Source organism: Mesoplodon densirostris, chromosome 15 (genome assembly GCF_025265405.1).
Source record: "Mesoplodon densirostris isolate mMesDen1 chromosome 15, mMesDen1 primary haplotype, whole genome shotgun sequence".
Taxonomy (NCBI): Eukaryota; Metazoa; Chordata; class Mammalia; order Artiodactyla; family Ziphiidae; genus Mesoplodon; species Mesoplodon densirostris.
The window spans coordinates 40,977,721-40,999,559 of NC_082675.1; the positions used below are offsets into that span (position 1 = coordinate 40,977,721).

Consider the following 21,839-nt stretch of genomic DNA (forward strand, 5'->3'; position numbering starts at 1 on the left):
TTCATTCAAAGATAATTTTTAATTCCAGGGTGTTTTCTCCTTAACTAACATGTAATCAGTTTCCAACCCTCACGTCTCGGTTGTGTGCACCAAAGGAATGAACCCTAATACTATTGATCCTTCCTGAAGGCAGATGGCTGCAAAGTGGCTTTTCAGGTTGTTCACCTGGGGCAATGTTTTGTACCTTCAGTGATTTTTTATTTAGGATAAGTAAGAACTTAGGTTGTTTTCAAAAAGGTAAAACTCCAAAGTTGTGTGTGGGCTTTCATGTTTTCCATGAACTCAGTGTCTGTAATTTAGAGTATTTGTCTTTGAGTTACAAGCCTCTTCATCAATGTATTGTTAACAAAATATAGCTGGACTTAATGGGGGAGGATAGAACTACCAGGCTCAGAGTGTAAATTTGGTCTTGGATTTCAGCAACTGCTGTTTCACACTCTCTGCGTGAAATTGTTTTGCACAATAAAGTAATAGTTGTTTGGAAGGAGTATTGTTCTTGGGTGTGATTTATTGGTGTGTACTTTCTTCCTACCAAACAGGTTGATGTCCGAAAATCCACCCCCTCTATGGTTGATCGGCTTCAGAGGCAGATAATCATAGCTGACTGTCAAGTTTACTTGGCTGTGCTCTCGTTTGTAAAGCAAGAATTGTCAGGTATGCTGAAGCATTGTTTTTAATGGCTTTTGCTATTCAGTGGACACAACTGGTAATACCTTTTATTAATTAATTAATTTATTTATTTATTAAGAGCGCCTCGTATTTCAGTCTTTGAAAACATGTGGCATCTCTTTGGGCCGTGATCCTGATTTATTACTTGAGAAGTTGAAACCACAAGTGCTTAATGTGTGTTTAGTAGAGAAGTTTTAGTTCCAAAATCTGTTTCATCCGCTTGTATCCAGATAGTCTGTCATACTTAGAGATATTTCCAGTGCCTTGGATTGATAGATTGATGGGGTTTTTTTTCTTTGTGGGAATCAAGTTGTGATAATAACCCTTTAAAGTGAAATATAACCAGTTTAAGTTACTCCGAAAATTGTTATTGAAGGCCTGAGTGCGTACTAAAGACTTCCTAACATACTTGAAGGACCTACCTTTTAACAGCCCTTAATGAGGAATATAAACTGATTTCTGACTTAGTTTGCCCAAGACAGATGTTTTCCAGGATTTTGTAGCTTTAATATCTTGAGTGGCATAGACTGGAACTGAGGCTCTCAGAGCTCGCTGTAAGATTAACTTTGACACTAATTCTTCCTTTTATGTGGTTTTATGTCTCTGATGCTGATGGCAGAAACCTGCCTCTTTGGTAGATAGGATTTACTTGAAAGAGTGAAAATTCAAAAAGGAAATTGACTAAAATTCACAATGAGAAAAGCATTTTCTTCCAAACCTGAGATGAAAAAGGGTATGTTGCTGCTAAGTCATAACACATACTTTTCTTTCTGGATTACTGGCAGCCAATTTTCCTGTCCCTTTTTCTTCTTTCTTGTATCTCTCTGTCTCCATCTCATACTTGAGGTTTCTTTGTTTCTTCTCTTTGGCTCAAGTCAGAAGTAGAATTAACTTCCATTGTGACCTCCAAAATGTGGGCTTCCTAGTAATTATCTTCTTTTAAAATGTGTTTTATGGTTGTACTATGGCCTTTTCCTTTTGATCCAATTTTTTTTCTCTTTAAGTCTCATCTCAGGACTCTCCCAATAACGATCTTACTTATATGGTTGAGGGCTCAAAGCTCATGTGAATTTTCTATAACACAGTGATGTAAAATCCCCCATCTGGAGTGCCACACTCACGTATATGTAAAAGAGTAGCGGGAAGAGCTGGACCTCTTTGGTCAGGACAGGAGCTCTGGTGTTTTCTATGATCTTGGACTACTTTTTCCTGAGACTCAAGGACTTTTCTAAGGACCTAATTTTAGCCATTAAGAAAATATCTGTTGAGAGAAAAGGATAAATCAAATGTAGTAAAATGTTTGGGGAATCAGGGTAAAGGATATCAGGGAAACTTTATATTAATCTGTCCTTCACATGTTCATTCATGGGTCCATTCAACAAATAATGATAGAGCACATACAATGCTAAGCACTGTGTTCCATGAGCAAATCCAGGCCATGGTCCCTGCCCTCATGAAATTCAGAATCATCAGTTAGTACTATTTATTTTTAAAATTACTCTGATTGTAAAATTACTAAATATTGCTTTAGAAAATTTGGAAAATATAAAATAATGAAAAAGCAAGTCATTTCTAATCTCACTACTTGGAGAAAATCACTCTTTATTGCAAATGTTCTGTTTTTATCTTTCTCTATCTTTCTTTAAAAAATTGAATCTGTGGTGTTTTATATCCTACTTTTCCCTTTTAGATTATAATTCACATATTTTTTCTATAGCTCAGAGTTTCAAAATATAATTTTAAAAGCATTAATTTATCATGTGAATGTGCCATAATTTATTTAACCAATTTCTCTTGGACATTCCTATGTTCTTTGCTTTGCTTTTCGTTGTTGTTTTAGTGAAGCTGAACTTAATTTTATATTTTACCCGTAAACTGTATTTCCTTCACAAATTACCTTCGTGACCTTTTCCTATTCTCCTAAAAGGTTGATATTAATCAGCTATTTAATCCTGTTTATCATAGATTTTTTTGTGTTTTGTTTTCTTTAGTAACTTTTATTGGAGTATAGTTGCTTTACATATCATAGATTTTTAACAGCACTCTTGGTTCTTCCTGAGGCCGTATAATTTATTGAATGTAATATTGATAGTGAAAAGAAATTGACAGACATGAAAACCTCAGGTTCTAATAAAGACATGTAGTGGTCATTTGCTTTATGAATAGCTCAGTATTTGTCTCAAACAAACAGACATAACTAAAAATGTGCTTCATTTGCCTTTGAGAAACCCTCTAGGTTATAAAACTATGAAAAATTTACTCTTTGTTGGGATCCGTTTCTTAAACTTTGTTGATGGACAATAGTTTTGGAACAGCCCCTCCTTGGAGATGTTTGTTGCAGGTGGTCCTCCTTGATCAGGTTGCCCAGAAGTGGGTGTGGGTACGCACTCACCTGAGCTCCAGGTAGGAGTGAGTCTGTGTGAATTTGTTAGTGCTTCCGACTTTCGAAAGAGCTCCTGTATTTTCTCATTTGAATTTCTTTATAGTGAATAACCCCATCCTCTCTCTCTATTTTCCTATACTATTTTTTTAAGATTTATTTATTACTTATTTATTTTATTTATTTTTGGCTGTGTTGGGTCTTCGTTGCGGCACACGGGATCTTTTTGGTTGAGGCATGCGGGATCTTTCACTGTGATGCTTGGGCTCTTCGTTGTGATGTGTGGGCTTCTCTCTAGTTGTGGTGTGTGGATTTTTTGTTCCTCTTCTCTTCTCTAGTTGTGGTGTGCAGGCTCCAGGATGGGTGGGCTCAGTAGTTGTGGCGCACGGGCTCTTGTTGAGGTGCGCGAGCTCAGTAGTTGGGGCATGAGATCTTAGTTGTCCCACGGCATGTGGGATCTTAGTTCCGGACCAGGGATTGAACCCATGTCCCCTGCATTGGAAGGCGGGTTCTTTACCACTGGACCACCAGGGAAGTCCCTCCTATACTACTTTTTAATTTACTCTATTATCCAAAGATCTTTGTTGTTGTTGTTGTTGTTTTGCAGTGAGCACATGTGAATTACTTTCGTAACAAAAAGTGTTTATTTTTAAACCGACTTGATGGCTTTTGGCACCTTGTTTGTGTTTCCTGTATTTCCTTTGGGCTTGAAGATTGGCCCCATGTCTTACTAGTCTTGGCATAACATACGCTCAGTAAATTTTCCTCAAATGAGATTGTTTTCCTGTTTCACAGGTGAGGCCGTTGAGGCTGGGTGATTTGTTTAAGGTTGAACAGGTTTACACAGTGATGACAGAACCAGGACCTGGGCTGTGGGCTTCTTATTTCATATCTGAATTCCTAGCATTCACAGTTTTCCCTTCACCTTCATTTGGTCACATGAACCACCAGCCTCCCAATGGCCCAGAAACCCGAGGCTCTCAGGGCCTTGTCCCTCAGCCCCCGTGCACACGTGTGCCTTCTGTCCTATGGAATGAGCCCCTGGGAGAGTAGAACAGCCTCCTGTTGGCCTGGATGCTTCTCCAGGCCCGGATGCTTCTCCAGGCCCGGATGCTTCTCCAGGCCACATTCTCTACGATGCCCCTGGAGCGCTCTTTCTAAACCTTGTTACACCTGTGCTTCAGACACTTAGCTGTTCTGCAACATTGCCTACAAGGAATAGTGCAGATTCCTTCCTCGGGTGGCATGGAAGAACCTGCCCCCTACCTCGCTGCCACCTCCTCTAGCTCGGCAGGGCTGATTGCAGGTCTCTGAGGCCTTGCCGCCTCGGGCCTTGGTGTGCGCTGCCCTCTCAGTTTGGAACCCCTTTTGTCTTTCTCTTGTGCCTCCCCAGGTGCAGCCTGGGTCTACTTCCTTCATGTTCTCCTTCCTCACTGACTTCATCATACGGCCTCTGTTACTCTGCTTGGACCCTGTCCATAGCCAGTTAGAGCAGTCGTCACACAACTGCACACATCTGTATTCACATGTCTGCCCACAGTAGCAGATGGGAAACTTCTTGAGGGCAGGGACTGTGTCTGCCTGCTATCTTTTTTTTTTCTCCACATTTATTGAGCACTTACTATGTGTCAGATTCTGGAAGGTGACAGATGCTAATGGTCTAGAGATGAATGAGATGTAGCTCTTGCCCTGAGGCTACTGACAGTGTAGTGGGGGAGAAAGAGGACTAAATAATTTCTCATTCAGGGTGATACTTTCACCACTAGACATTAGACATGTTAAGTTGGAGAGGTTGCACAAGGAATGAGCAGTTCCTAAACTCTGCTGGGAAGGTCAAGGATCCCTAATCCTGAACCTGAGCAGGGTTATAGAGAATGGAAGTCCATTGTCTTCTCTGTGTCCCTGGCACCTGATGCGCTGCCTTTGCCTACCACATGGTGGGTATATAAATGTGAATTAAAGAGAGGGATGGAGGAAGGGTGATGTCATTCAGGAATGAGATGCATGATACTGAGCCCTAGGAAGCACCAAGAATAGTTGGGATTGGAGAAGTGAGTCTATCAGAAGTCTGTTGACTGGGGGTAAAGGTAATAATGAGGAGGTGGGCTGACTAGTGAAAACTAAATCATCTTTTTTTTTTCTTCCGAAGTCTGTTATGTGGGTCACAAGGAAGCCAAGGCTGAACTTCCCTTCCATTATAGGACTAACCAGCCTCATCCAGGACAAGCAAACAGACAGAATGCTATGGTAGGGCCTCTCACCAGACACAATCCCTGCTAAAAAAAAAAAAAAAAAAAATTTACAAAATTTATTCCAGGATCCATTTAGTGTAACTTGATATTTTCATTTTCCAGACAACTCTTGCCCTTTCTAGGGGAGGACTCCCACCCCCATTATGGGGACAGGGTTTCCCATCTCTCCTGCATCTCTGGCTGGTTGAGGCTGCCCCTGACAGGGGAGGGCGGACAGTCTCTGGTTTTCTGCTCTCTGTGCAGTCCTCTGGGGACGCAGTCACGGTGGTTGAATGTTTTATGTCTGACGTTTCAGAGGAGCGTATGAAAGCCTGTGCAGATTGAGGGGCCCTGTGTTCAACCGTTTTCTCTGCTTGTTGGGCAGAGGCTGCTCCTGGCCGCGTTGCTGAGCATCGGCTGACTAAGCGTGCCTCCCACTGGGGCCACGGTGCTGTGGGCCTGGAGCGCAGCTTCTCCACCCGCTCCTCACGCAGCCTCGGCTCCTCCCGTCGGAGTCTGGCTGAGCTCAGATGTTTCGGTCACAGCATTTGGGACATGGAGTAGGGCGAGTCCTGGGACCTGTTTCAGTGAAGAGTTGAACTTAAAAAGTGGTAAAAACAAACTCTGTTTCTCTCTAGGTCCTAACTTTGTACACATCTCAGTTTCTACTCTTCGATTAGTCAAAACTTTGAGTTCTATTTACCCGGCTCAAGTTCAGGGCTTTAAAGCTTGTTACTGTAGACTTGAACGTGTGCTTTTAAAATAAATGTTAACATTTAAGCTCTTATCTTAGGCAAGAAATTAAAGATGCTGAATTAATTTCATTTTTATTCTGTAAAAATGGGTTTTTACCATCTTGGTTTTCTTTTCCTTTTGTTAACTGAGTTCGAAACAGTCGGCATTGATGGATTTTTATGTTTGCTTCCATTGCTGCCTTTCTTTTCTGTAACTCTTCACCTGAGATCTGGATCACTACAGCTTGTTTCCCTAACACTAGTCCCTTTAACTCCCATTTTAGGGAGCCCCTGTTTCTCCCGAGCGGGTGTCCTTCCCTTAGCTGGATACCACTGGGTGCGTCATCCCTGCACCCGTCCTCGGCCCAGCTTGTCCCCTCACTCTGCCTCCGAACAGCTTTCCGCCTGTCCCTTCATACTTACACTCCTGTTGCTCTCCCCTGGAATGCTGCATTTCCCTAAGTGCGTCCTCAAAGTGACGGTAGCCTGGAAAATACAGGTTAAAATGGAGTTAATTTTTTCCCTCTAAATTTCCAGTTAGGCTTGGGGACAGGAGGGAGTAACGTTTTCTACTGAAATCCTGCAATACTTCTTTTGCACTTTTAAATTTATGTATGTGCTACTTACATAGAAAACAATTGACTGTCAAAAAGGAAATAAAGAAAGGGCAATTCGCTCATAATCTCAACATTGTTTTCATTTTTCTATGTATGACCCAGTGGACCATATAAATAAACATATGCATATATAGTCTTATGTTACCCACATTTGTTTCACTTTTATTTTCTAATTTTATTGGGCATTTGGAGGGCTGAGATTTATGTCTTACAGTTCATTTGTGTCCTTCAGGTGCCAAGCACAGTCCTAGGCACGTGATAGGAACTTAGTAGCTCTTTGACATTTTTAGGGTTTTGCAATTTTACTTTTCCTCTTTTTATTTCATTTTTTATCTGTAGCCAATTATTATTTCTTTTCAATTAGATTCAATTGCTTTTGTGTTCTCAGGACTATATATTTTAGTTTCCTTTTTCTTGGTCTTTTTCTGTTTTTCTATTCAATCTTTGGCTTTTTGGATCATAAGTGAGAGTCACCTTTCTCGTCTGTGGGTGTATTGGATTAACCTAAACACTTTGCTAGCATACAAAGAAGTGTCAAGGTTAGGTTTTCTCAAACCTCTCTTTTTCCCACAACACTTCCATTTAGGAGGGAAAAAGTCACTGAGCCTCTTAAAGGCAGGATCTATTTCTTATTTCTCTTTGATTCTCCTAGAACAGTGCCTAAAAGTAATATTAGCACAGGAAATATTTTTGTTAAGTTGAACTGAATAAAAATAAATTGTTTCAGATATGTATTACTTTTATAACAATAAATTATACAAATAGTACCGCCTCCCCCGCCAGCAAAGCTTTTGTAGACTGGTTTATTTTACTTCTTCATCCTGTCATATAGCAATCTTTTCAGTGCACTTAGACTACAGGACATTCATCACCCAGAACTTGTGGGATGGTTGTGTTTTGAATTGTGATCCCATAGGAGATATGGTCATCGTTTGCCAGAAAATTGATACTTTAATTAAGATAGTAGCTTGAGTTAATGGATCCGGGGTCCCCAAGACCAGTGATTAGGAGGACTCAGAAGATAGTCATACTCATGGCTATGATTTGTTGCAGTGAAAGGATACAAAGCAAAATTAGAAAAGGGAAAAGGCACAGGGATGAAGACCAGAAAAAGTCAGGCCCAAGCTTCCCAGGGTCCTCTCCCAGAAGAGCCACATAGGATGCGCATGATTCTCCTGGCAGTGAATTACAACGACACCTGTGAAATGTAACCAACTGGGGAAGCTGGTTAGTGACTCAGCATCTCTAGTTTTTACTGGGGACTGACCATGTAGGCACCCCACTGCCTGGTGCATACCCAGACTTCCAGAAGGAAAGCAGGTGTCCACTTGTTCATGCAAACTGTGTAGGCACAGTGAGCCGCTCCTACCGGTTCTGGGAATGACGGGACCCCTCCCAAATCCAGGTTCCCAGATACCAGCCAAGGGCCAACCTTGTAAACAGGCCTTTCAAAGGAGAGCAATAGGCCTGCTATGTTAATGCTTTTCTGCACATGCCTTATAAACTTTTTTTTTTTTTTTTTTTTTTTTGCGGTACGCGGGCCTCTCACTGTTGTGGCCTCTCCCACTGCGGAGCACAGGCTCCGCACGTGCAGGCTCAGCGGCCATGGCTCACAGGCCCAGCCGCTCCGCGGCATGTGGGATCTTCCCAGACCAGGGCATGATCCCATGTCCCCTGCATCGGCAGGTGGACTCTCAACCACTGCGCCACCAGGGAAGCCCTACCATATAATCTTAGATCACTTTCAATTCAGGGATTGGACTTTTATAAATCAGATTTTATGTTATATATTTTATGTCATTCAAAAATAAATTAAAAAACTTCTTTCCCTGCTGTTCTAAAGGGCCTGGAAGCCTGGTACACAGTTCATGTTGTCTTCTGTTGTGCTTTGAGGTCAGAGTATCGGTACCATTATTGGTAACGGTGCCAAGTGGACAAGCTCTCCTCTACAGTTACTAGAGAACTATTTTACAGAAAACTCCCTGTGGAGGACCTTTTCCCCAGATATGTGGTGGTAATGCACTCAGACAAGCACAGATCTATCGACGCCGCCCCCCCCCACTTCCTCATCAGAAGGGAAAGATGTTCGCAGGAGAGGGTGAGGCAGGACTCAGACCTGAGAGGGGCCAGTGGGGCGTGGAGCAGGGTAGATCCCAGGTTTATCTCTACCTTTGACTTTGTGGCACACATTCTCAAGGTGGCTATGTTAAGAAACTTGGCCTAACAGAAACAGAGGGAAGTGGCTTTAAAAACAACAGATTTTCACCCTGTGGTGTGAATAGCTTCTGCTTTGTCACCCTCCTTCATTGGAGCTCTCTAGGCTGGGCAGTAGGGGAGCTCCATTGTCACACACCAGATAAAGCCCAGCCTCGCTAGGTTGCGGTTAAGCCACTAATAGGCGTTGAATAGAGATGCATTGGGGATTCTTTGCATTTTTGTATTTAACGCTAATGACTTTTTTGTTAATAAACTGGCCATTTGTTCACCCGATAAATATTAATCGTTCTGTTTTGCTTGTTTTATTTTTTGGCAAGTCGCCATGCTTGGTGCTTGGGTATAAATTTAGCAGCAAATTTAGATTTAGAAGTTGCTCTTGAGGAGGGATGAAACACAAGGTATGCGAATTTAAGAGTTTTATCCGGAAAGCGCCATAGTTCAGGTAGTTCAGGGATGTGGTAGAGGCTTTCACAGAATACGTGGGAAAAAAGTCAGATTCAAATGATGCTTGCATTCATTCATTCATTCGTTCAGCAGATATTAGATGCTATGCCCTCACCTCAGCGTGAGGGGCTCGATACAATGAACAAAATAATGCATGGTTCTTGCCAAGTGGTCATCCAGACTAGTAAAGGGAAACAGACAGCAAATAAGGAATTTAAGCCATATGAAGAACAGAAGGTTTCATGATGGGTAATAATTTTTATTGTTTTTTAAAATTTTGTTTTTTCAGGTCATTCTTCAATATCTTTATTATTAACATAGGAAAATTATTTTGAATACTTACTTTTTCATGCTTTTCTCCCCTTCTCTTTATAGCATATATAAAAGGTGGGTGGATCCTCAGGAAAGCCTGGAAGATTTACAATAAATGCTATTTGGACATCAATGCCCTCCAGGAGCTGTATCAGAAGAAGCTAACGGAAGAGCCCTTGACTTCTGACGCTGCAAATGATAATCACATTGTGGCTGAAGGGGTGTCTGAGGAGTCTCTAAACAGACTGAAAGGTGCTGTGAGCTTTGGATATGGCCTTTTTCACCTTTGCATATCCATGGTGCCCCCAAACCTGCTCAAAATCATCAACCTGCTGGGTTTTCCTGGAGACCGCCTACAGGGGCTTTCTTCACTGATGTATGCAAGCGAAAGTAAGGACATGAAGGCCCCTTTAGCTACGTGAGTAGCTATATTGCAATGCTTTGCTAGATAATATAGTGTTGAAAGTAAGTGAACGACAATCAAAACCTTTATAGGAAACTTCAGGTAAAATGCTTGGTTGGTTGACATGCTACCATGCTTTTCTGTCTTTTAGTGCAATGCCAAGGACCATGTTTTTGGTGGTGTTTATAAGTTGACTTTAGAGACCAGGGCACTGTTCTTAAGTCTCATGAGTCCTGTCTTTTATTTTATTTTTATTTATTCACTTATTTATTTTTGTGGAAAGTCCCTCTTGACCATTTTCTTTCTTTTCTTTTTAAATTTTTAAATTTATTTTTTTGTTGAGTCCTGTATTTTAAACATGCAGAATGCTCATGATTTATAAAGTTTTTTGACCCTGACCAGTCACTGAGATTGATAATCCTGATTTTTGGACTTAAGGGGATATACATTTCATAAGTCTCTTCTGTGATTCTGAAATTTCTATTCTTATATCCTCATGTTGGGTAATTTTCCTTGATGATTCTGGTTGGTCCATTGGTCTCTTATATGTGGCTTGGATAGTTTGTGGTGTTCAACTAAATTGAGTTATTGTTGTTCAGACTAAACTTAAATGATAATTATTTAAACCAAAAAGTGTGAAGAAGCCATTATAACCATCCAGAGCAAGGATTCACCCATTTCTTCATCAGTTTAAAATGATGTGATTTTTTTTCAATCTGGTAAATATCTACTACCATTTGCAGTTAGAATAATTTTATCAAATACTGGATGTCCTTTGACATTACACCACTTATCAGAATTTTTCCAAAGATTTTGGTATCACAGAGAACCTTAGTGTGCTGTATTTCTGCTTATGTCAGTATTGAGGAATTTGGATGTTAACTCTTAATCAGCTGGTAGCTATTAAAAAGGTCATTAATTTTTTATTGCAAAAATATTCATGCCTCCACAAACTCATTATGTTACACAATGGTCCTTTATTAATTTGACTTAACAGATTTGTAACTTGTGATAATTTGTCTTTTTAATTTTTATTTATTTATTTATTTATTTGTTTGTTTGTTTATTTTTTTGCGGTACGCGGGCCTCTCACTGCTGTGGCCTCTCCCGTTGCGGAGCACAGGCTCCGGACGCACAGGCCCAGCAGCCATGGCTCATGGGCCCAGCCGCTCCGCGGCATGTGGGATCCTCCCGGACCGGGGCACGAACCCGCGTCCCCTGCATCGGCAGGTGGACTCTCAACCACTGAGCCACCAGGGAAGCCCAATTTGTCTTTTTTAATATTTTCTGAGAAAGGAATGAATTCAATTAATAATAATGTCAATTAGTCTGATCTCCAGAAGAGGACCAAATTTATGCACATGCTGGAAGCATACATTTACATAAAAATATTGTGTTGGTTAAACATTTTTGTCTGTTTGTTATAGCCGATCCCAGGGAATCTATTTTGTTACTTAGTTTAACATGGCCTTTTTTTTGAAAGAGACACGTTTGAAGTGGGAGAATTTTAAGTAACTTACTTATTTGTTTGGTTTTCAAATTGAACAGCCTCAGTAGCTAGAGAAAGGGCCCTTTATCCGGTCCTTTCACTTATTTTAACCCAGTTTTGTATAATTTTGCCTGTGGTTCCTATATTTAAATTCAGTCTGAGGCTTACACTCTAGCTTTTGTGAACACTAGCGAAAACATTTTCCTTTTGTAAAAAGTAATGCAAAGAGTAATTTTAAGGGGATAGTAAATTCATGGTAACCAATTACTGTTTCTAATTTACACGTTGATGAGTAAGGTGTAGAATTCAGAGATTTACATAAATGATACCGTCAGCAATCCATCTAGAAGCCTCAGAAGAGCTACTTGCTTCTGTGACCTTGTTCTTTAATCCTATGGGAGTATGCTGATTTATATGTTGAGCTCTAAAGTTGTGGCTTTCCAAATACTGATAAAACTAAGATGGGGAGCGATACTGATTTTACTTCTTCAGAGACTGCCTAGTGAGCTTTTTGGAAGGAGTGTGTATTGGAAGAGCACACACTGATTTTTTTTAAAGAGCGGAAACACTGTAAGAAAAGTCATTGTCACTCATGGTTTCTCTCCCTCTTCCTTTAGATTAGCGCTGCTCTGGTATCATACTGTAGTCCGCCCGTTTTTTGCCCTGGATGGCAGTGATAACAAAGCAGGCCTGGATGAAGCGAAGGAAATTCTTCACAAAAAAGAAGCTGCTTATCCAAATTCTTCCCTCTTTATGTTTTTCAAGGGACGCATACAACGATTAGAGGTACTGTGCCTTCCCCATCTTTTTAAAACTAAAGCCTTCTGTTGATCGAATCTATAATTCTTACTTGTGGGGGGTAGTATCACAAGGAGCCCGAATGTCATAGGGCCGAGTAACATCTTGTTTTTGTGTCTTGCGTTGCATCATTGCTGTGGGAGCCTCTTCCGGGAACCCGGGGTGTTAGTCAGTTACCTTCTGTTCTGCAGCTGTGGGCGAAGCAGGGCCGGGGTCCCTTGGCACTGATGAGATGAGATGCTGCACCCTGAGCTGAAGGCACAGGAGCCCTTGGGAGCGTCTTAGTGAAAGAACACAGGATACGTTGTTTTTCCGTCTCTGGAATTACTAATAATCTGTTTCCAAATGTTCATCCTGGCTGACAGTTGATTTATACACAAGTTATTGCCCGAAATGTCAAGGACAGCAAAGGCTTTGAAATAGTAGTAGCTGGTATTACTTTTTCATGCATGTGTCTAGGTCCTGTGCCAGAGGTTTCACACACACCATCCCATTTGATCCTCAGAACAAGCCTGCGACAGAGATAGAAAATCATCCCCTGCATCTTACAGGAAAGATAAACGGGGATCTTAGCGGGCTTCACGTGACCTCTGAGGTCACCCAGCAAGTGAGGCCAGGCTGTCTCATTTCAGAAACACAATACGCCCTGGCCTTTGAGGGGGTTCTGCTTCTCTTTGCATTTCTTTTTTTGTCCGCTTGCTTGAGGGCATGAGGATCTGAAGAAAAATGAAAATTTTGTAAGAAATTAATCATGCATATGAAAGAAGGTGACTGTTATGAGGTCTACCACCCACAGGCTCACCAGTAGCTAGTAGTGCAGCAATGTGAGGTTTAATAACCTCTGCCCGCAGTTAACCAGGCATTCTCAGCACACCCACCAAAAAAACCCGCAAGTGCTTTGGAAGATTTTTGCCTAGGACTGCTTTCATGAGCACAGGAGGTGATGCGTTCACTAATTTTTTGTTGGCAGTGGAGAGTATATTACTTCCCCAATAATTTCTTTCCTTTGTGAAGTGCCTTCTTAAATCCGAGGACTCCTTACCTTTATTTATGGAAATTGTGTTTTAAAGATTATACTAATAATTTACAACTGAAACACAACGCAGAAAGCTCTCCAGGATCTGACTTACTTAAACCCACGTCCAAGTCATTTTTCTTCTCATTACTTTGAGACTGTTCTTCTTTGCCTTCAGGCTCACGTACCTTCAGTGACATTGCTCTTTTTTTCTCTTGCTCTCTTAAAAACGTAGATCAATCTCCTGTGCAATCCAGTCTGCTGTTAGTGTGTTTTTCTTTCAAGCTCAGGGTTATGGTCCTCCATGTAGGGAAGCATGTTCAAGCTCTTCAGGTTTCTCTACTCCCTTGGGTTTGTGCAGGAGGAAATAACCCCGTAAAAGGAAAATTTTAATTGGCTCAGCCTTCTCACTTGAGTGACCTTTTCTGAAATGAAAGTTGGGTGCAGGGTAAATGCTTTCCTAGATGTATAATGCCTTTCCTTTAAGAAATTGACATTCTGAATAACTGTGAACTCGATGATACTAGGTTTAGTGTTCAAAGGAGGTTTGCCTAGTGGGGGTGAGAGCCTGACGTTTACACAGCAATGAGGCCAGAGCATCAGGATGTACTAGACGTCTCTCCCCTCACTCCCTTGATCAACGAATGCTCTAAATTGGGTTTTGCAACTGTTAAATAGAAATGTAAAAGTCAGGATTTATGTTTCATTATACTTTCCATTTTCATTAATTTTTTATTTTGAAACAAAAATGCTGGGACTTCCCTGGTGGTCCAGTGGCTAAGACTCCACGCTCCCAATGCAGGGGGCCCAGATTTGATCCCTGGTCTAGGAACTAGATCCCGCATACATGCTGCAACTAAGAAGTCCGCATGCTGCAACTAAAGATCCTGCATGCCACAACTAAGACCTGGTGCAGCCAAATAAATAAACAAACAAATATTTTAAAAAAATGCTTAACTTTTAGCAAAATTAAAAACTTATTTGTTCTCCCAAAACTCAATTTGGCATGATTTTAGTTTGTCCACAAGTCATCCCTATTAGGGACGGAGTGAATGCTCACAGTGAGTGGTCATTCATTGTCACTGGGATGATTCTAGAAATGAGGAAGCCACAGCACCATCAAAGGTTCTTATAAGCATGGTTTGGGGAGGTACCTAGTGACCATGATAGCTCTCAGCAGACGTTCAGTCTCTTTCATGGTAGATCATTGGAATCTGAGTGCTGGTGGTGGTTGTTAGAACTCCTTTGTCATGGAGCAGCTTGCTTACCCAACTGATACTTGGTTTTAAGAAAAAAAGACTGAAAGACCTGTTACTGCTCTTGATTGGTGAGCTGTAGCTTGAGGGTCAAGTGAAGTGTGACAGTTGTTTCTGTTTGGCTCTTCCCAAAGTCTTAGAGGATAACAGAATTTTAGGGCTAACTTGAGATATTATTGGCATTATCTTCACGGTGCCTGGACACTGGCATTTCATTAACCTTCCCAGGTGAGCATGTAGGAAGGTATCAGATGGTGGCATCCTTCATTTGCTGATGAATTGCTCAGAGAGGCTGTGACATGGGTCTTCAAAGGCTTTTTGTAAGGCCTCTAAGCTCCCAACTCAGTTTATGGAAACACACAGGGCTTAGTGGACGAATTTGTTTACAGAAAACCTTTTTTCTTTTCAGTGAGCATTTAGGTTAGAGAGAGGGCGCCTTGAGATCTTTTTATCGACAGGCTCCAGGGAACATGGTCTGGGGCTCTAATTTTGACAGGTGCATCATATGACACGGACTTAACTTTGCAGATTCTGAGTCACTGAAGAAGTTACTTGAACAGCTGCTTTCATGTAAGCTTGCCCTCATACAGGGTGACTAGCTCAACACAGGCTGGTTAGGGTTCACTTTCCTTGTTATTTTCGAATCATGTGCAGGTGCCCACTTTCTCTTTTAGTGTCATCAACAGCTTTTTACATACTTTGCCCTTCATTGTTTGGGACAGTTTGGAATCCGTAGGGGAGGGTGGTCTTTAACACGTCCACCTCTGTCCTGCCACTTGCATAACCCTTGTGGCTGTGTCTTCATTATTCCCCGGTGTTGTGGCCTGACTTGACATAGCAGTGAAGTTCTGTGCCGTTGGTGGTACACGGGGTCCTTGTGCATCTCAGGACGCCAAGCTTCTCTGCTCTCTGGGAGTCTTGGCCAGACTGCAGGAAGAGTTTTCTTTCTTTACCACCTTTGCTTCTCCCCACTGCATGTCTGAAGTACCCCCACCTCTGGCCCTCCCACCCTCTTGTCTTACCCTCCTTACCTGTCCTGTCTCTGTTGACTTTTCCCATGTGGCTTAGCATGTTGCTGAGAGGAATAAATGGGTTCACACAGTACTTAGCATGTGATAAACGCTATCCAAGTAGTGGTGTGATGGTTGGTGTTATTCTTACTGAGTGCTTAAGCCTGGGAAGTAGTGTTACCAAATTTGCTCTCTTTTTAGGAGAAAGAACTTGTTCTGGTGTTGAGAGTTGTCAGTAGAGCTAGGCTTGTGATGGGTAAGATGCATGTGTGTAGCTAGAGGGGCTATAGCTACTGTACAGTACCCATGTTTACTTTATCCTGAATTTCCAAAATGCACACAAATGTTAGGAAGTTGACCCAAGGGTTGTATAGCAACCTCCATTTTAAAATATGAATTGATAATTATAATTTTGAATTTTATATTTATTTTCATCCCATTAAACCTACAGTAGTGGTGGTAGTGGTAGTCCATTAACATACAAGTGATTAATGAGTATTTTTCTTGATTATTTAAAAGTATTAGGAACAAGTCTACATTTTAATAAACTTTTGAATTCTCTCTAGTCCTCTTTTTTCTCTGAACAGTACAGGTTTGCACAACTCCCCTCCCCTCCCGTTTTAACAGTCTATTTAGTATATAATATACAGATACACATGCTTGGTTTTTTTGTTTGTTTGTTTGTTTGTTTTGCGGTACACAGGCCCCTCACCGTTGTGGCCTCTCCCGTTGCGGAGCACAGGCTCCGGACGCGCAGGCTCAGTGGCCATGGCTCACGGGCCCAGCCGCTCCACGGCATGTGGGATCTTCCCGGACCGGGGCACGAACCCGTGTCCCCTGCATCGGCAGGCGGACTCTCAACCACTGCGCCACCAGGGAGGCCCCACATTCTTGGTTTTGTGTGTATACATAGTTTCATATACATACTTTGTATGGTGTGACTAGTTATAAAACTAATTTTTAATATTAGTCTACTTATCTTTCTCTAAACGCTCAAATATTTGAATGAATGACAGTTGATGGACATATTCTAATGAAGTTACTTTATGCACTTTGGGAAGTCTTATTTTGAGACCATCTTCCTAGCTTGGATCCATACTTTCTGAATATTCTGCATGGTGGCATCAAAAAGCCACACATTTGCTTCTCAGGAGCAGCAGTGGGCCCAGCACAAGACCTGGCCCTCAGTGTGTGTTTGTCAGATGAACAGATGAGTCTGTTGGCAGGAAGTCCATTGATCAGTGTGAGTGAGGGCGCTTCTTTAAGAGAGGAAGCTGGTTGTCAAGGACTGTCTCCTTTCTTGGTGGCACCTAAACCTGTTTCTGCTGCCGATGCAGAAGAATATGGTGCGAGCATGTCTTGACATTTGGTGTAAGAGGATGGCCTCCTAAGGAGGGTACCGAAACAGATATTGAAATTCTGATGGGCTGGCTAAAGAAGCGTGACTCTAAAGAAATGAATTAAATAAACTTACGGGAGGTAAAAAGGACCTGGATATCGATGAGGTCTGTGCTCATTGCTGGAGTGGCGAGGTGAGAAGGCTGAGCCCCTGTGCTCCCTGAGCTCAGCCTGGTGGACCCTGTGCTATATCAGCCCCTCAGTTACAGCAGAGACAGCCCTACTTCACGAGGACCAAGTGCGAGTGTGCACAAGGCCTTGAGGCCACACTGAGGGAGTCCTAGTGAACTTTACCGTGTGTGTGTGTGTGTGTGTGTGTGTGTGTGTGTGTGTGTGTGTGTGTGTGTGTGTGTGTGTGTGTGTGTGTGTGTGTGGCCTTTTCATACCATCTTTCTCGTATTGAAAGCTGCCTTGTTGGTTCTCTCTGATAAATGCCACCTTCTCACTGCACAGTCTGCCCTGGTTTGTACTTCTTCCCCCGGTCCTTGCTTCTGAGCAGGGTGTGTGATAAGATGTGGTTTCTTTTCCCCATGAATAATGTCTGCAGGGATGGCTTTGATGGTTGACCTTTACTTTGTCACCCTGGTGTTTCATCTCCTTACTTTCTTTTTTTTTTTTTTTTTTTTTTGAGGTGTTTTTTTTTGTTTGTTTTTTTTTTTGCGGTACGCGGACCTCTCACTGTTGTGGCCTCTCCCGTTGTGGAGCACAGGCTCCGGACGCGCAGGCTCAGCGGCCATGGCTCACGGGCCCAGCCGCTCCACGGCATGTGGGATCCTCCTGGACCGGGGCACGAACCCGTGTCCCCTGCATTGGCAGGTGGACTCTCAACCACTGTGCCACCAGGGAAGCCCTGAGGTGATTTTTTAAAAAATAAATTTATTTTATTTTTGGCTGCATTGGGTCTTCATGGCTGGGCACAGGCTTTAGTTGCGGTGAGCGGGGTCTACTCTTTGTTTTGGTGCGCGGGCTTCTCACTGCGGTGGCTTCTCTTGTTGCGGAGCACGGGCTCTAGGCGTGTGGGCGTTCAGTAGTTGTGGCTCGCAGGCTCAGTAGTTGTGGTGCACGGGCTTAGTTGCTCCGCAGCATGTGGGATCTTTCCGGACCAGGGCTCGAACCCTGTCCCCTGCATTGGCCGGCGGATTCTTAACTGCAGCGCCACCAGGGAAGGCCCAACCATCTCATTACTTTCTATTACCTGCACGGTTCTGTGTGAAAGGCCTTTACACTTTGACCCCAGTGTGCCTGTGTTCTGGCTCTGGATCTTCCTCGCACTCATCATTTCAGGCTGTAGTCCTTTCTCTCTGGACTTTCATTGACGAAATTACGTTTTTCATTGGTGCTCCCCACAGTAAGCAGGAGGTCTGTGTTGCTCTCTAGCTCCTTAGTTCATGATTGTGGCAGGTACAGAAAGGTGAAGGTTGATCCCCTTGGTGGTTAGTTTATCACAGAGCAAGAGGCAGGAGGCCTGCGGGGGTCGTGGAGAGTAGGGGCCAGCACAGAAATGCCAAACCCAGGGAGGCCTGTGCCCATGCACCCATCTCGGGGGCATATTGATTATTCAGAGCTGTTGGGTAGCAGCGTTTCTCTGCATCTGTTGACGAGCAAGCCTGCCTCTTGTATCTGAACAGCATGCTTTGCCAGCATGAGGTAATGTTGTTATTTATAGGATCAGGAAAAAGGCAACGCAGGAAGAGAAACAATTCCCTGAAGTTCTGTTAATTGTAGTCTTCTCTTCTGACCTATGTGGTTCTCTTTATTACTTCAGGCACCAGGAAAAACAGGGTTACCATTTATTCTCAGAAGGACACAAAATAAGAGATTGGCTTAATATGGTGTAGGAGAGGTGGAGGATATATTTGTCTTCACTTTCCATTGTGATTTATCTGTACCGTGTGGTTTAATGACTCTGTTCACTGAAATGAGATGATGATAACCCAAATTGCTAATAGGTTAAATACATTTGCTATTCTTTTAACTCCGTCTTTACAAGTTGTTGGGTTGAAAAGCAAGCAGAAGGTTAACATTGATTTATATTCCTAAGCTCACTAAATGTGCATAAGAGGATGAGTTTTCCCTTGCCTACATTAACCCTGGTCCTAAGGGTAGGGGTTAAATGCATGATCTATTGTTAGGTGTCCTTGACAGTAATACTGCTAAACCGATTCCGCTACTCAGTGACATTAATGCCGAATCACATGTGAGTAACTGGGTTGTCACAGCATGTCCTTCTGCATGCTACAGGTGACAAGGCGGGGCCTCTCTTTTTAAAACACATACATAATACTTTATTGTAAGATGTTAAGCAACTTCATAAAAATAACCCAGCAATCATTAAATTCTAAGCTGTTTTGTTTCAAGTTGTTTTGTGATCTTTAATATACACATATTAGACTTTAGACACTTTTGCTTACGAATCTAATGTTTGCATGTTTTAACATAGTTTTTGTAAATAACTGGTATGGAAGCTATTTAGACTTCCATAGTGTTACTAATTTGATATTTCCCATTGTTGGGCTATTGGGATATTTAACAGTTGTTTCCCTATGATTTCCCAGTATTTCCCTGTGATAGAAAGTACTGTAATAAATATCTTAGCCTATTTTTCCCTTTCATTTTCTTGAATTACTTCCTTTGGCTGTAGCTCCAGTGGTGTCATTATTAGAATCAAAGAGTGTGAACAGCTCTGTAGCTTTTGCTAAATGATAAGAGATGATACTCAAGAAATCGTGAGCCAGAGTATAATCGCTCATTATCTTGTACATGGTACTAGCAGCAGTCTCACTGCATAGTTGTATTTTTTTATTTCCATGATGATACACATTAAAGCAGTTTAAGGATAGTTCTTAGACATTACCAGTAAGACCTCTCGTGTTTATGTATCAGAACACTCAGTATTGTTAAGATGGCAGTACTCCCTTGATTGTGTTATAGATTCAGTGCAATCCCTATCAAAGTCACCGCTTGCTTTTCTGCAGAAATGTACAAACTGATACTAAACTCATGGAGCCCAGAATAGGTGAAACAATCTTGAAAAGGAGGAACAAAGTTGGAAGATGTATACTTCATAATCTCAAAACTTACTACAAAGTAATCAAGGCAGTGTGGTACTGGCATAAGAATAGACATAAAGATCAATGAGAGTCAAGAAATAAACCTTTACATCTACAGATCCATTGACTTTTGACAAGGGGACCAAGACAGATCGATGGGCAAAGAATAGTCTTTTCAACAAATGGTTTTGGGACGACTGAATACCCACATGCAAAAGAATGAAGTTGGACCCTTACCTCACACCATGTATAAGAATTAATGCAAAATGGGTCATCCACCCTAAATGTAACAGCTAAAACTGTAAAACTCTTGGGTTAGGCAATGCTTTCTTAGACATGATGTCAAAGGTGCAATGACAGAAGAAAAAATAAGTAAATTGAACTACATTCGATTCTTGAATAACATGGGTTTGAACCAAACAGGTTCACTTATGTGCAGATTTTTAAAAAAATAGTAAATACCACGGTACTTACACTATTCACAATTGATTAAATCACGGACGTGGAGGCACCACTATAAATCATGTTCAGATTTTCAACTGTGTGGAGGGTTGGTGCCCCTATCTCCCACATTGTTCAAGGGTCAACTTCAACATTACATCAGAGTTGAACACTTCTGTGCTGCAAAAAGTACCATCAAGAAAGTGAAAAGATGGGACTTCCCTGGTGGTCCGGTGGCTAAGACTCCATGCTCCCAATGCAGGGGGCCCGGGTTTGGTCCCAGTTAAAAAACAGGCAAAGGATTTGAAGAGACATTTTTCCAAAGAATATATGCAATAAGCACATGAAAAGATGCTTAACATCGTAAGTCATTATGAAGAACGAATCAAAACCAAGTGAGGGGACTTCTGTGTGCCACAACTACTGAGCCTGCGCCCTAGAGCCCACGAGCCACAACTACGGCAGCCCGCGCACCGAGAGCCCATGCTCTGCAACAAGAGAAGCCACCACAATGAGAAGCCCACGCACCACAATGAAGAGTAGCCCCTGCTCGCCGCAACTAGAGAAAGCCCGTGCACAGCAACGAAGACCCAATGCAGCCAAAAATAAATAAATTAATTAATAAATTAAAAAAAGAGAAAGATGCTATTTCACATCCACCAGAGTAGCTGTAATAAAGACCACCCAATAACAAGTGTAGACAAGCATGTGGAGAAATTAAACCCTTATTCATTGCTGGTGGGAAAGTAGAATAGTGTAGACGCTTTGGAACACAATTAGGTGGTTCCTCAAAATGTTAAACATAGATTGATTATATGACCCAGAAGTTCTACTCAAGAGAGATGAAAACATATGTCCATGTTATTCATAATGGCAAAGAAGCGGAAACCACTCAAATGTCCATTGACTGATGAAGGATAAACAAATGTGTATCCATACAATAGAATAATGTTTAGCAGTGACAAGGAATGAAGTACTGATACACGCTACAGCATAGATGAACCTTGAAAACATGTTAAGTGAAAAAAGCCAGTCACAAAAGAACATATATTGTGTGGTTTTATTTATGTGAAGTCTCCAGAGTGTGCAAATCTACAGAGGCAGAGAATAGCTTATTGCTTACTTGTGGATGGTGAGGGCGAGTATGGAGTAACTGTTAATAGGTATAGGGTTTCTTTTGGGGGTGATGAAAATACTCTAAACTTAGATTGTAGTAATTGTCGTGCTACTCTGTGAATATACTAAAAACCACACGTACTTTTAAGTGTGTGGATTTTATGATATTTGAATTATATATCAAAGATGTTTCCAAAACGTGTTGCTGAGGGTGTGTATTTTCTATATGAATATATATTCTCTTTTTCTTTGGATATAA

The 21,839-nt window shown here is 41.8% G+C and overlaps 1 protein-coding gene across 2 annotated transcripts in view; it reads left to right on the forward strand.

Moving 5' to 3' along the window:
* TTC39C (tetratricopeptide repeat domain 39C) overlaps positions 1-21,839 on the forward strand; it is a 106,508-nt gene that overhangs the window by 52,375 nt on the left and 32,294 nt on the right. For both annotated transcript variants that reach the window (XM_060119267.1, XM_060119268.1), the window contains exons 4-6: positions 540-654; positions 9,668-10,022; positions 12,114-12,282. In XM_060119267.1, the coding sequence (XP_059975250.1) occupies positions 540-654; positions 9,668-10,022; positions 12,114-12,282 (639 nt within the window). The remainder of the gene's footprint in view (positions 1-539; positions 655-9,667; positions 10,023-12,113; positions 12,283-21,839) is intronic.